The sequence below is a fragment of the Thalassophryne amazonica genome, chromosome 9 (assembly GCF_902500255.1).
Source record: "Thalassophryne amazonica chromosome 9, fThaAma1.1, whole genome shotgun sequence".
In the NCBI taxonomy this organism is placed as follows: Eukaryota; Metazoa; Chordata; class Actinopteri; order Batrachoidiformes; family Batrachoididae; genus Thalassophryne; species Thalassophryne amazonica.
The window spans coordinates 617,367-633,675 of record NC_047111.1 but is presented as its reverse complement, the minus strand read 5'-3'; the positions used below and the strand labels follow the sequence as shown (position 1 = coordinate 633,675).

Sequence of the window (16,309 nt, the reverse complement as noted above, 5' to 3'; positions counted from 1 at the left end):
CTAAACTTGTTGCACAGCATCTGACACAAGGAGAACAACATTTGTAACTGGTCCCAAGTAAACTGTAGCCTTACCATCTTTCACTAACTTAACTTCTACCTTTCTAACAAGTCCATCACTGCTTGAATGAACCTTTGCAACCACTTCCATTGGCCACTGGTTTCTCTTCACAAGGGGATCTTTCAGGAGGACCACATCCCCCTGTTGAAGGTTGAGTCTGATGGAATGCCACTTGTGACGGTGTTGTAGCGTCCGCCATCGATGCCAGAAGGAGTCGGCCAAAGTTTGAACTCTTTTCCCTTGCTGTCTGTAGAGGCCCTTCTCCTTAAAGTCACCCTGAGGTGTTGGAGGTGCTCCAGCCTTTTACGTGAGAAGCGTGGCTGGAGTGAGAATGAATGGGTAGTCTGGATCGCTAGACACTGGAACCAGTGGCCGTGCGTTGATGATAGCGGCCACCTCTGCCAAGAAGGTGATCAGGACATCGTGCGTGAGGGGCCTGGAACCAAGTTGAGCTAGCTGGGAGTCTAGGATCTTGCATGCAACCCCTATCATCCGCTCCCAACTACCCCCCATGTGTGATGAGTGCAGAGGATTAAAGACCCAAGTGCACCCACTATCATTTAGGAATGATTTCACGTTTGTGTCACCAAGGATCTTGTCAAAACCGAGCTCGCTACATGCCCCTGTGAAATTAGTCCCACAGTCTGATCTCAACTGCTTCACGGGTCCCCTGACTGAAAAGAACCTGCGGAGCACATTGATAGGATGTGTCCATTCCCTCTATGACCTCTCGGTGAACTGCTCTTGTGTTCATGCAGGTGAAAATCACTGCCTATTGTTTGCTGCTAGCAAGTCCACCCCGTCTGGAATGAGAAGAAACTGACCATGGTGGGCCATGGTCAGTTTCATCACATCAATGCCAACATATGAGAATGACGGCTCGGTACTAAGGCGCTCTGTGGGAAGGTCTGCCATTTTTGTGACTGAGTTCCCAGCAGATCAAAAAGACTGTTGATAGTGGACAAAACACCTCTTTTTGTGTAAGGCTTATCGGTTTGGGAGACCTTGAATGTAAAGGTGTCCTTTTCAATGTCCCAGCATACTCCTAAACATCTCTGCATTGGAAGAAACTCGGTGTTGAAGTCTATGTCCTTGAGCCTGCTTGCCAAGTCTTCCTTGGGAAATGCTTTCATGACATTTGGGCTGTTTGAGGCTATTTTGTGGAGCCTCAAGTTAGATGACGCAAGCAGTTCCTGGGTGTCTCTGAATGCAGAGGATCATCTCAGTATCTGAGGGTCTGTGGTCTCTGAATGCAGAGGATCATCTCTGTGTCTGAGGGTCGGTGGTCTCTGAATGCAGAGGATCAGCTCAATGTCTGAGGTCGGTGGTCTCTGAATGCAGAGGATCAGCTCAATGTCTGAGGTCGGTGGTCTCTGAATGCAGAGGATCAGCTCGGTGTCTGAGGTTGGTGGTCTCTGAATGCTGAGGATCAGCTCAGTGTCTGAGGTCGGTGGTCTCTGAATGCTGAGGATCAGCTCGGTGTCTGAGGTTGGTGGTCTCTGAATGCTGAGGATCAGCTCAGTGTCTGAGGTCGGTGGTCTCTGAATGCAGAGAATCAGCTCAGTGTCTGAGGTCAGTGGTGTCTGAATGCAGAGCATCAGCTTGGCGTCTGAGGGTCTGTGTTCTCTGAATGCAGAGGATCAGCTCAGTGTCTGAGGTCTGTGGTCTCTGAATGCAGAGGATCATCTCAGTGTCTGAGGGTCTGTGGTCTCTGAATGCAGAGGATCAGCTTGGTGTCTGAGGGTCTGTGGTCTCTGAATGTAGAGGATCAGCTCGGTGTCTGAGGGTCAGTGGTCTCTGAATGCAGAGGATCAGCTCGGTGTCTGAGGGTCTGTGGTCTCTGAATGCAGAGGATCAGCTCGGTGTCTGAGGGTCGGTGGTCTCTGAATGCAGAGGATCAGCTCAGTGTCTGAGGGTCGGTGGTCTCTGAAAGCAGAGGATCAGCTCGGTGTCTGAGGGTCGGTGGTCTCTGAAAGCAGAGGATCATCTCAGTGTCTGAGGGTCTGTGGTCTCTGAATGCAGAGGATCAGCTCAGTGTCTGAGGGTCGGTGGTCTCTGAATGCAGAGGATCAGCTCGGTGTAGGGGTTCTGTGGTCTCTGAATGCAGAGGATCATCTCAGTGTCTGAGGGTCTGTGGTCTCTGAATGCAGAGGATCAACTCAGTGTCTGAGGGTCGATGGTCTCTGAATGCCGAGGATCAGCTCTATTATTCTCTCTCTCTTATTCTCTATATTATGATTAAATCATCACTTTTACAGTTAGTTTTCTTGACATAAGTTGGTGAACACATGAACATTTCCACATCATTGAAAGTGTCGTGGAATTCGTTTACATCAGTCAAACAAGAAGGTACTGTCAAGGAACTCTGTGTCAGGTAGATCCTCTGATTGACCAGATGAGTGAGGGAAGCCGTCAAGATGTCCAGACAGTTCCGACAGAGTTATAGGCTTCTGTGGGTGTGGCAGGAGAAAATGCACAGTTTGACTGAAGCTGACTACAAAGTCCTGAAACACTTGAGGCTTGTGGGATCTGCAGTCACTGGATTCCAGACGTCAGAGGACACATCAGAGCCAATGCAGGCTTTTAGTTACTGTCAGATTTGGGGTTGTTCCTCCTCTGTTACACATCTGAGGATCTGCTGCAGGATGGCAGGGACTTTGTGATCTCAGTCCAAACTGGATTCAGAGAAGAACCTGTTCAATGTGAAAGACAGGATGAGATTTTCAGATGGTGGCTGACGACACATTTGCATGCTTTGTTATTTGCATACTGGAAGTTTGTGTCTGTATGTTGTAAGTCTGTTTGCATTGGGACACACACACACGCTCCAGGAGCCTGATTTGAATTTCAAATGAAGTAGGCTTGTTGTGTCTCTGTCCTCCTGGATGCTGCACTCCATCTCCACAGGGCAGCACTTCCTTTTCAGGAGGACATCTTTGTGACATCACAAAGCACTTCTTGGACAGAACTCCACATGATGCTGTAGACCCACAGTGATGACATCACAATGACTTAGACTTAGACAATTAATTTCAGCAGCCTGCATACCGGCACATCACAAAAAAAAAGATACTACATCCACATAAAATGTGCAACATACTACATCCACATACCCAATGAGAACAAAGCTTTGAAGTGAGTGACTGTGAAGAATCTGAATCTGTCTTTCTTCTGACTTTTAGAGCAACATGGAATCGTCTTCAACCGACAAGTGAGTACTGAAGCCCCTTCTCAGGTTTGGGAGTACTGTGAGTAATGTGAGTTCTGTGAGTATTGAAGCCTGTTCTCAGGTTTGTGAGTACAGTGAGTACTGAAGCCCATTCTCATGTTTGTGAGTACTGAGTACTGTGAGTATTGAAGCCCGTTCTCAGGTTTGTGAGTACTGTGAACACTGAAGCCCCTCCTCAGGTTTGTGAGTACTGAAGCCCATTCTCATGTTTGTGAGTACTGAGTACTGTGAGTATTGAAGCCTGTTCTCAGGTTTGTGAGTACCATGAGTACTGAAACCCATTCTCAGGTCTGTGAGTACTGTGAGTATTGAAGCCCGTTCTCAGGTTTGTGAGTACTGTGAACACTGAAGCCCCTCCTCAGGTTTGTGAGTACTGTGAGTACTGAATACTGTACTGTGAATACGGTGAGTACTGTGAGTCCTGAAGCCCCTCCTCAGGCTTGCGAGTACTCTGAGTACAGAATACTGTACTGTAAATACTGTGAGTACTGTGCATCCTGAAGCCCCTCCTCAGGCTTGTGAGTACTCTGAGTACTGAAAACTGTACTGTGAATACTGTGAGTACTGTGACCACTGAAGCCCCTCCTCAGGTTTGTGAGTACTGTGAATACTATGAGTACTGTGAGTCCTGAAGCCCCTCCTCAGGCTTGTGAGTATTCTGAGTACTGAATACTGTACTGTGAATACTATGAGTACTGTGAGTCCTCAAGCCCCTCCTCAGGCTTGTGAGTACTCTGAGTACTGAATACTGTACTTTGAATACTGTGAGTCCTGAAGCCCCTCCTCAGGCTTGTGAGTACTGTGAATACTATGAGTACTGTGAGTCCTGAAGCTCCTCCTCAGGCTTGTGAGTATTCTGAGTACTGAATACTGTACTGTGAATACTATGAGTACTGTGAGTCCTGAAGCCCCTCCTCAGGGTTGTGAGTACGCTTAGTACTGAATACTGTACTGTGAATACTGTGAGTCCTGAAGCCCCTCCTCAGGCTTGAGAGTACTGTGAACACTGAATACTGTACTGTTAATACTGTGAGTACTGTGAACACTGAAGCCCCTCCTCAGGTTTGTGAGTACTCTGAGTACTGAATACTGTACTGTTAATACTGTGAGTACTGTGAACACTGAAGCCCCTCCTCAGGTTTGTGAGTACTGTGAATACTATGAGTACTGTGAGTCCTGAAGCCCCTCCTCAGGCTTGTGAGTACTGTGAACACTGAAGCCCCTCCTCAGGTTTGTGAGTACTGTGAATACTATGAGTACTGTGAGTCCTGAATCTCCTCCTCAGGCTTGAGTATTCTGAGTACTGAATACTGTACTTTGAATACTGTGAGTACTGTGAGTCCTGAAGCCCCTCCTCAGGGTTGTGAGTACGCTTAGTACTGAATACTGTACTGTGAATACTGTGAGTCCTGAAGCCCCTCCTCAGGCTTGAGAGTACTGTGAACACTGAAGCCCCTCCTCAGGTTTGTGAGTACTCTGAGTACTGAATACTGTACTGTGAATACTGTGAGTACTGTGAACACTGAAGCCCCTCCTCAGGTTTGTGAGTACTGTGAATACTATGAGTACTGTGAGTCCTGAAGCCCCTCCTCAGGCTTGTGAGTACTGTGAACACTGAGGCCCCTCCTCAGGTTTGTGAGTACTGTGAATACTATGAGTACTGTGAGTCCTGAATCTCCTCCTCAGGCTTGTGAGTATTCTGAGTACTGAATACTGTACTGTGAATACTGAGTACTGTGAGTCCTGAAGCCCCTCCTCAGGCTTGTGAGTACTGTGAGTACTGAATACTGTACTGTGAATACTATGAGTACTGTGAGTCCTGAAGCCCCTCCTCAGGGTTGTGAGTACTCTTAGTACTGAATACTGTACTGTGAATACTGTGAGTCCTGAAGCCCCTCCTCAGGCTTGAGAGTACTGTGAACACTGAAGCCTCTCCTCAGGTTTGTGAGTACTCTGAGTACTGAATAGTACTGAATACTGTACTGTGAATACTATGAGTACTGTGAGTCCTGAAGCCCCTCCTCAGGCTTGTGAGTATCCTGAGTACTGAATACTGTACTGATAATATTATGAGTACTGTGAATCCTGAAGCCCCTCATCAGGCTTGTGAGTACTCTAAGTACTGAATACTGTGAGTACTGTGAGTCCTGAAGCCCCCGCTCAGGCTTGTGAGTACTCTGAGTACAGAATACTGTACTGTGAATACTGTGAGTACTGTGCATCCTGAAGCCCCTCCTCAGGCTTTTGAGTACTCTGAGTACTGAATACTGTACTGTGAATACTGTGAGTCCTGAAGCTTCTCCTCAGGCTTGTGAGTAGTGTGAACACTGAAGCCCCTCCTCAGGTTTGTGAGTACTCTGAGTACTGAATACTGTACTGTGAGTACTGTGAGTACTGTGAACACTGAAGCCCCTCCTCAGGTTTGTGAGTACTGTGAATACTATGAGTACTGTGAGTGCTGAAGCCCCTCCTCAGGCTTGTGAGTACTCTGAGTACTGAATACTGTACTGTGAATACTGTGAGTACTGTGCATCCTGAAGCCCGTCCTCAGGCTTGTGAGTACTGTGAACACTGAAGCCCCTCCTCAGGTTTGTGAGTACTGTGAATACTATGAGTACTGTGAGTCCTGAAGCCCCTCCTCAGGCTTTTGAGTACTGTGAACACTGAAGCCCCTCCTCAGGTTTGTGAGTACTGTGAATACTATGAGTACTGTGAGTCCTGAATCTCCTCCTCAGGCTTGTGAGTATTCTGAGTACTGAATACTGTACTGTGAATACTATGAGTACTGTGAGTCCTGAAGCCCCTCCTCAGGCTTGTGAGTACTCTGAGTACTGAATACTGTACTTTGAATACTGTGAGTACTGTGAGTACTGAAGCCCCTACTCAGGCTTGTGAGTACTGTGAGTACTGAATACTGTACTGTGAATACTATGAGTACTGTGAGTCCTGAAGCCCCTCCTCAGGGTTGTGAGTACTCTTAGTACTGAATACTGTACTGTGAATACTGTGAGTCCTGAAGCCCCTCCTCAGGCTTGAGAGTACTGTGAACACTGAAGCCTCTCCTCAGGTTTGTGAGTACTCTGAGTACTGAATAGTACTGAATACTGTACTGTGAATACTATGAGTACTGTGAGTCCTGAAGCCCCTCCTCAGGCTTGTGAGTATCCTGAGTACTGAATACTGTACTGATAATATTATGAGTACTGTGAATCCTGAAGCCCCTCATCAGGCTTGTGAGTACTCTGAGTACTGAATACTGTGAGTACTGTGAGTGCTGAAGCCCCTCCTCAGGCTTGTGAGTACTCTGAGTACTGAATACTGTACTGTCAATACTGTGAGTACTGTGAGTCCTGAAGCCCCTCCTCACTGTTGTGAGTACTATGAGTACTGAATACTGTACTGTGAATACTATGAGTACTGTGAGTCCTGAAGCCCCTGCTCAGGCTTGTGAGTACTCTGAGTACTGAATACTCTACTGATAATACTATGAGTAAAGTGAATCCTGAAGCCCCTCATCAGGCTTGTGAGTACTCTGAGTACAGAATACTGTACTGTGAATACTGTGAGTACTGTGCATCCTGAAGCCCCTCCTCAGGCTTGTGAGTACTCTGTGTACTGAATACTGTACTGTGAATACTGTGAGTACTGTGAACACTGAAGCCCCTCCTCAGGTTTGTGAGTACTGTGAATAATATGAGTACTGTAAATCCTGAAGCCCCTCCTCAGGCTTGTGAGTACTGTGAACACTGAAGCCCCTTCTCAGGTTTGTGAGTACTGTGAATACTATGAGTACTGTGAGTCCTGAAGCTCCTCCTCAGGCCTGTGAGTATTCTGAGTACTGAATACTGTACTGTGAATACTATGAGTACTGTGAGTCCTGAAGCCCCTCCTCAGGCTTGTGAGTACTGTGAATACTCTGAGTACTGAATACTGTACTTTGAATACTGTGAGTACCAGGACCAGGAAGCAGAGTTGTAGTCTTACACACGTCTCTGCAGCTTCTCTCCCCCTGCCATCCCCTCATTACCCCATCCCCGTAGAGACGGTGCCTGCTCCCAGACCACCAATAACCAGCAAAAATCTATTTAAGCATAAAAATTCAAAATGAAAAAATAATATAGCACCTTCAACTGCACCACAGACTAAAACAGTTAAATGTGGTCTATTAAACATTAGGTCTCTCTCTTCTAAGTCCCTGTTGGTAAATGATATAATAATTGATCAACATATTGATTTATTCTGCCTAACAGAAACCTGGTTACAGCAGGATGAATATGTTAGTTTAAATGAGTCAACACCCCCGAGTCACACTAACTGTCAGAATGCTCGTAGCACGGGCCGAGGAGGAGGATTAGCAGCAATCTTCCATTCCAGCTTATTAATTAATCAAAAACCCAGACAGAGCTTTAATTCATTTGAAAGCTTGACTCTTAGTCTTGTCCATCCAAATTGGAAGTCCCAAAAACCAGTTTTATTTGTTATTATCTATCGTCCACCTGGTCGTTACTGTGAGTTTCTCTGTGAATTTTCAGACCTTTTGTCTGACTTAGTGCTTAGCTCAGATAAGATAATTATAGTGGGCGATTTTAACATCCACATAGATGCTGAGAATGACAGCCTCAACACTGCATTTAATCTATTATTAGACTCTATCGGCTTTGCTCAAAAAGTAAATGAGTCCACCCACCACTTTAATCATATCTTAGATCTTGTTCTGACTTATGGTATGGAAATAGAAGACTTAACAGTATTCCCTGAAAACTCCCTTCTGTCTGATCATTTCTTAATAACATTTACATTTACTCTGATGGACTACCCAGCAGTGGGGAAAAAAAATTACTCATAACCATCCCAAAGACGTATCGTTGTCTTTGGCTGCTTTCAGTGATGCCGGTATTTGGTTAGACTCTTTCTCTCCAATTGTTCTGTCTGAGTTATTTTCATTAGTTACTTCATCCAAACCATCAACATGTTTATTAGACCCCATTCCTACCAGGCTGCTCAAGGAAGCCCTACCATTATTTAATGCTTCGATCTTAAATATGATCAATCTATCTTTGTTAGTTGGCTATGTACCACAGGCTTTTAAGGTGGCAGTAATTAAACCATTACTTAAAAAGCCATCACTTGACCCAGCTATCTTAGCTAATTATAGGCCAATCTCCAACCTTCCTTTTCTCTCAAAAATTCTTGAAAGGGTAGTTGTAAAACAGCTAACTGATCATCTGCAGAGGAATGGTCTATTTGAAGAGTTTCAGTCAGGTTTTAGAATTCATCATAGTACAGAAACAGCATTAGTGAAGGTTACAAATGATCTTCTTATGGCCTCAGACAGTGGACTCATCTCTGTGCTTGTTCTGTTAGACCTCAGTGCTGCTTTTGATACTGTTGACCATAAAATTTTATTACAGAGATTAGAGCATGCCATAGGTATTAAAGGCACTGCGCTGCGGTGGTTTGAATCATATTTGTCTAATAGATTACAATTTGTTCATGTAAATGGGGAATCTTCTTCACAGACTAAGGTTAATTATGGAGTTCCACAAGGTTCTGTGCTAGGACCAATTTTATTCACTTTATATATGCTTCCCTTAGGCAGTATTATTAGACGGCATTGCTTAAATTTTCATTGTTACGCAGATGATACCCAGCTTTATCTATCCATGAAGCCAGAGGACACACCAATTAGCTAAACTGCAGGATTGTCTTACAGACATAAAGACATGGATGACCTCTAATTTCCTGCTTTTAAACTCAGATAAAACTGAAGTTATTGTACTTGGCCCCACAAATCTTAGAAACATGGTGTCTAACCAGATCCTTACTCTGGATGGCATTACCCTGACCTCTAGTAATACTGTGAGAAATCTTGGAGTCATTTTTGATCAGGATATGTCATTCAAAGCGCATATTAAACAAATATGTAGGACTGCTTTTTTGCATTTACGCAATATCTCTAAAATCAGAAAGGTCTTGTCTCAGAGTGATGCTGAAAAACTAATTCATGCATTTATTTCCTCTAGGCTGGACTATTGTAATTCATTATTATCAGGTTGTCCTAAAAGTTCCCTAAAAAGCCTTCAGTTAATTCAAAATGCTGCAGCTAGAGTACTGACGGGGACTAGAAGGAGAGAGCATATCTCACCCATATTGGCCTCTCTTCATTGGCTTCCTGTTAATTCTAGAATAGAATTTAAAATTCTTCTTCTTACTTATAAGGTTTTGAATAATCAGGTCCCATCTTATCTTAGGGACCTCATAGTACCATATCACCCCAATAGAGCGCTTCGCTCTCAGACTGCAGGCTTACTTGTAGTTCCTAGGGTTTGTAAGAGTAGAATGGGAGGCAGAGCCTTCAGCTTTCAGGCTCCTCTCCTGTGGAACCAGCTCCCAATTCAGATCAGGGAGACAGACACCCTCTCTACTTTTAAGATTAGGCTTAAAACTTTCCTTTTTGCTAAAGCTTATAGTTAGGGCTGGATCAGGTGACCCTGAACCATCCCTTAGTTATGCTGCTATAGACTTAGACTGCTGGGGGGTTCCCATGATGCACTGAGTGTTTCTTTCTCCTTTTGCTCTGTATGCACCACTCTGCATTTAATCATTAGTGATTGATCTCTGCTCCCCTCCACAGCATGTCTTTTTCCTGGTTCTCTCCCTCAGCCCCAACCAGTCCCAGCAGAAGACTGCCCCTCCCTGAGCCTGGTTCTGCTGGAGGTTTCTTCCTGTTAAAAGGGAGTTTTTCCTTCCCACTGTCGCCAAGTGCTTGCTCACAGGGGGTCGTTTTGTCCGTTGGGGTTTTTACGTAGTTATTGTATGGCCTTGCCTTACAAAATAAAGCGCCTTGGGGCAACTGTTTGTTGTGATTTGGCGCTATATAAATAAAATTGATTGATTGATTGATTGAGTACTGAGTCCTGAAGCCCCTCCTCAGGGTTGTGAGTACTCTGAGTACTGAATACTGCACTGTGAATGCTGTGAGTACTGTGAGTCCCGAAGCCCCTCCTCAGGCTTGTGAGTACTCTGAGTACTGAATAGTACTGAATACTGTACTGTGAATAATGTGAGTACTGTGAGTTCTGAAGCCCTTCCTCAGGCTTGTGAGTACTCTGATTACTGAATACTGTACTGTGAATACTGTGAGTATTGTGAACACTGAAGCCCCTCCTCAGGTTTGTGAGTACTGTGAATACTATGAGTACTCTGAGTCCCGAAGCTCCTCCTCAGGCTTGTGAGTACTCTGAGTACTGAATACTGTACTGTGAATACTAAGAGTACTATGAGTCCTGAAGCCCCTCCTCAGGGTTGTGAGTACTCTGAGTACTGAATACTGTACTGTGAATACTGTGAGTATTGTGAACACTGAAGCCCCTCCTCAGGTTTGTGAGTACTGTGAATACTATGAGTACTGTGAGTCCTGAAGCCCCTCCTCAGGCTTGTGAGTACTGTGAATACTATGAGTACTGTGAGTCCTGAAGCCCCTCCTCAGGCTTGTGAGTACTGTGAACACTGAAGCCCCTCCTCAGGTTTGTGAGTACTGTGAATACTATGAGTACTGTGAGTGCTGAAGCCCCTCCTCAGGCTTGTGAGTACTCTGAGTACTGTATACTGCACTGTGAATACTATGAGTACTGTGAGTCCTGAAGCCCCTCCTCAGCCTTTGAGTACTGTGAACACTGAAGCCCCTCCTCAGGTTTGTGAGTACTGTGAATACTATGAGTACTGTGAGTGCTGAAGCCCCTCCTCAGGCTTGTGAGTACTCTGAGTACTGTATACTGCACTGTGAATGCTGTGAGTACTGTGAGTCCCGAAGCCCCTCCTCAGGCTTGTGAGTACTCTGAGTACTGAATACTGTACTGTGAATACTGTGAGTATTGTGAACACTGAAGCCCCTCCTCAGGTTTGTGAGTACTGTGAATACTATGAGTACTCTGAGTCCTGAAGCTCCTCCTCAGGCTTGTGAGTACTCTGAGTACTGAATACTGTACTGTGAATACTAAGAGTACTATGAGTCCTGAAGCCCCTCCTCAGGGTTGTGAGTACTCTGAGTACTGAATACTGTACTGTGAATACTGTGAGTATTGTGAACACTGAAGCCCCTCCTCAGGTTTGTGAGTACTGTGAATACTATGAGTACTGTGAGTCCTGAAGCCCCTCCTCAGGCTTGTGAGTACCTGTGAATACTATGAGTACTGTGAGTCCTGAAGCCCCTCCTCAGGCTTGTGAGTACTGTGAACACTGAAGCCCCTCCTCAGGTTTGTGAGTACTGTGAATACTATGAGTACTGTGAGTGCTGAAGCCCCTCCTCAGGCTTGTGAGTACTCTGAGTACTGTATACTGCACTGTGAATACTATGAGTACTGTGAGTCCTGAAGCCCCTCCTCAGCCTTTGAGTACTGTGAACACTGAAGCCCCTCCTCAGGTTTGTGAGTACTGTGAATACTATGAGTACTGTGAGTGCTGAAGCCCCTCCTCAGGCTTGTGAGTACTCTGAGTACTGTATACTGCACTGTGAATGCTGTGAGTACTGTGAGTCCCGAAGCCCCTCCTCAGGCTTGTGAGTACTCTGAGTACTGAATACTGTACTGTGAATACTGTGAGTACTGTGAGTCCTGAAGCCCCTCCTCAGGCCTGTGAGTATTCTGAGTACTGCATACTGTACTGTGAATACTATGAGTACTATAGCCCTCCTCAGGCTTTTTATTCTAAGTCATACAGTGATGACCAAAGTAAGTGAAGGATTCAGATTCCAAACCCAGTATCTCCAAAAACATAAATTTCTAGTTGAGACCAACATGTACTTGGCTGTCAGGGACCATCAGTGTGCAAAATATGACAGCAATTGAACAGAATTGATGAAAGTCTGTTCATTTCCGAATATGGTTTCCTTTAAATCTCCATTTCAACTGCATTTTTCTCCATTTAGAAAAAAAGTACTTACTGGGTTTTGCATCAATTGGATATTTTTGGACCACTTTGACAAATCAGCAGATTTAAAGCAGCTAGAAATGTCAACACTGTGACACAGAGTGACCGATCTGGAGTGTGCCCAGGTCACGTGCACAAACAAAACATCAGACGTTATAATTCCCAGAATATTCAGGTCCTGATCTTCTACTCGGAGCAATGTGGTGCAACTGTAGTTATTCTCTGTGCTCCAAACTGGCGTGGACGCGTTTGTCTAAACATGAGGCCTGCGGTCGGAGAGAAAGTGGGTTCACACCCTCGTACACTCTGTGAGGACCAGACATGGACGACACATTCGGCAAAATCATGTTTTATAAGAGAGAGAGAAAAAGATCATCAGTGGAAAGCTGTTGTTCTTCTGTCTCCTACTGCACAAGGACGACAGCTGCACTTGGACAAGAGACTAGTCCTGTAAGACCTGGGCACAATCAGGACACAATTAATGTCAGCATTTTTCAAACAAACAAACAAACACCGTTTACCACTTACCTGATATCACAACATCAGGGAGCTTCAACACAGCGGTGAGGCCAGGAAAATGAAAGGCCTGGAGAGATAACGTACAATGTCCAAAACAAGAAAGAAGAGTCCAGAAAAGAGGATCAGATCAAAGTTCCAAAGACCAGGAGATGAGCCCAGAAAAGAGTTCCACGTATCAGATCAGTGCCAGAAAAACCGAGAGCTGAGCCCGGAAAACAGTTCCAAGTATCAGATCGAAGCCCCCAAAAAACTGAGAGCCGATCCCAGAGAAGAGTACTCCAGATCAGATCAAAGTTTTAAAGACCAGGAGATGAGCCCAGAAAAGAGACCCACCATATCAGATCAAAGCCCAAAAAACTGAGAGCCGAGCCTGGAGAAGAGTACCCCGTATCACAGGGGTAGGCAACCTGTTCCAGAAAGAGCCATGAGGGTGCAGGTTTTCTTTGCAGCCACTGACTCCACCAGGTGATTTTACTGATTAATATCACTTTGAGCAGATGGAATCAGTTAATCAGTGAAATCACCTGGTGGAGTCAGTGGCTGCAAAGAAAACCTGCACCCTCATGGCTCTTTCTGGAACAGGTTGCCTACCCCTGCCGTATCAGATCAAAGTCCAAAAAAATCAAGAGCCAAGCCTGGAAAAGATTACAACCATATCAGATCAAAGTCTAAAAATCCAAGAGCTGAGCCCTGAGAAGACTCCCCAGTTTCAGATGAAAGCCCGAAAAACTAATAACCGAGCATGGAAAAGAGTCGCACCGTATCAGATCAAAGCTCAAAACAACTGAGAGCGGAGACACATGAACACACACACACACACACACACACACAGACACATGAACACACACAGACACACACACGCACACATACACACAAGCACACAGACACACACAGACATGCAAACACAGACACATGCACACACACACACAAGCACACAGACACACACGCGCACACGCACACACACACACAGACGCACACACAGACACACTCAAACAGACATGCAAACACAGACACACGCACACACACACACAGATGCACACACAGACAGACAAACACACACACAGACAGACACACACAAACAGACACATGCAAACACACACACACAGACGCACACACAGACAGACACACACAAACAGACACATGCAAACACACACACAGACACACACACAGAAACACACACACACAGGCACACAGAAGCACACAGACAAACACAAACAAACACACACACACAGGCACACAGAGGCACACAGACAGACACACATAAACAAACACACACACACACGCCTACACACATGGACACAGACGTGGTGGGAATAGAGCAGGTGGGAAAGAACTGGTAGGAAAAGAGGAGGTGGGAAAAACCAGTTGGGAACAGGGCAGGTGGGAAAAGAGGAGATGGGAAAAGAGCAGGTGGGAAAAGAGGAGATGGGAAAAGAGCAGGTGGGAAAAGAGGAGGTGGGAAAGAACTGGTGGGAAAAGAGGAGATGGGAAAAGAGCAGGTGGGAAAAGAGGAGGTGGGAAAAGGGCAGGTGGGAAAAGAGGAGGTGGGAAAAGAGGAGATGGGAAAAGAGCAGGTGGGAAACAGCAGGTGGGGAAACAGCAGGTGGGAAAGGGCAGGTGGGAAAAGAGGAGGTGGGAAAAACCAGTTGGGAACAGGGCAGGTGGGAAAAGCGGAGATGGGAAAAGAGCAGGTGGGAAAAGAGGAGATGGGAAAAGAGCAGGTGGGAAACAGCAGGTGGGAAAGGGCAGGTGGGAAAAGAGCAGGTGGGGAAACAGCAGGTGGGAAAGGGCAGGTGGGAAAAGAGGAGGTGGGAAACAGCAGGTGGGGAAACAGCAGGTGGGAAAGAGCAGGTGGGAAAAGAGCAGGTGGGAAACAGCAGGTGGGGAAACAGCAGGTGGGAAAGGGCAGGTGGGAAAAGAGGAGGTGGGAAAAACCTGAAAGCGCTGTCAGACTTTGGAGACGTTGAAATCGTCTGACCAAATGTCGTTGACTCCTTCATTCTTCAGTCTGCACCCAAGTCAGCTTCAGTGGTGATGTGAGGACTTTGGTACCTCACCTTTCTCTGACAACAAAGTTGGACCTTCGCCACCTTCCTCAAACTGAAAATATCTTCCAGTTTCATTGTTGTTTTCATCCAGTGTCCGAGCTCTCATGAACCAGGTCTGAATGTCTCAGTCTGTTAAGGTCCTGTCACACCTTGATGATTTAGCCTGTGTATGGCGACCGTATAAAAAACTGGCATGTGCTGCCGTATGTCTAATAAATTAATGCAGCTGTCACACCTTGACGATTATCCAGCTATGCCGACAGCCCCATTTACACCCAGTGGTTTGGGTCGGTGCTGCACGGTGTGGTGCATTTCAGAAACGGAGTAACTTAACATTATATTATTTTTTATTTTCATTTTTATCTTGGTGGACCATTTTCATTGTGTACAGAATGCTGATGAGTGGACTAGTTGTAGGAAACGCTGCCATGAACGAATCGAGAGCTGTGACTCTTTAAATGTTTAAAGTGCTGAGTGGCTGCTTCCTGATCAGGTCATCACAGACCTGAATAATGAAACGCTGTGATGATTTAAAGTTTCAAAGTGCCAGTCGACCGTGAAGTGCTGTGTGCTGTGTTCAGAGCATGACACCGGCATCCTCTGAGAAAAGCACCCACAGCAGAAAAAACACAGAGAGAGACTTCCTTTAAAACGCTGCATTTCCAGCCACAAGGATTTTCAGATGTCGTTTTCAATAATCAGGAGCTTTCTGTGGATTCATGTCCGTCTGTGATGGTGAATTGGACTGAAGTGAATAGGTCAAATTTACTCAGTGTGAATGAAACAGTCTGTTTGCATGAGGACGCAGCGTTCAGCCAATCAGTGACCTGCATTTATGGACGATTTAGACTTATGAGTAAATTACAAGAAACGTGTGCCAACAATCACATAAATTACCTACAACTTATGTCCACATGTGCGGGACGTATTTTCAGCATGCCCAAAATTTTTTGAGGAGCTCAGCTTATTAGGACGTACATCAGTGAGCTTCAGTGTGTTTCAGCGAGCTTCATTGTACTCTTAACTTATAAAAAACTTACCGCTAACTTATTGGACTTATGCCAGTGTTTTTTAATATGGTTGGCATACACTGGATAAATTGTCAAGGTGTGACATAATGGACACCAAGAAGTTGTGACCAGCGAAGCAACAGACAAAAGTCTCTCCAGTCACAGCTCCTGGTCTTTGTAACTCTTTCAGAGTTGCCACGGCCTGCTCTACACACATCTACTGCACCAAGTCACACACTTGACATTTCATAATCAAATATTTAGAGGAACTCCACGAGGTGTGAAACACCACAAATACATTGTAGACCTCTAATCTGCTGACAAGACACAAGCAAGAAGACTGCAGTCCAAAGACTCGAGGGTCCTTTTGGAGCCGGAACCAAACCAGAAGACTGCAGTCAAAAGACTCGAGGGTCCTTTTGGAGCCGGAAACAAACCAGAAGATTGCAGTCCAAAGACTCGAGGGTCCTTTTGGAGACGGAAACAAACCAGAAGACTGCAGTCCAAAGACTCGA

General features: G+C 45.5%; 1 protein-coding gene across 1 annotated transcript in view; it reads left to right on the top strand.

The window, feature by feature from the left end:
- Nucleotides 1-16,309, top strand: part of pou2f3 (POU class 2 homeobox 3) — a 258,269-nt gene that overhangs the window by 26,360 nt on the left and 215,600 nt on the right. Inside the window, exon 2 of the mRNA XM_034177477.1 lies at nt 3,243-3,271. Within this exon, the coding sequence (XP_034033368.1) occupies nt 3,243-3,271 (29 nt within the window). The remainder of the gene's footprint in view (nt 1-3,242; nt 3,272-16,309) is intronic.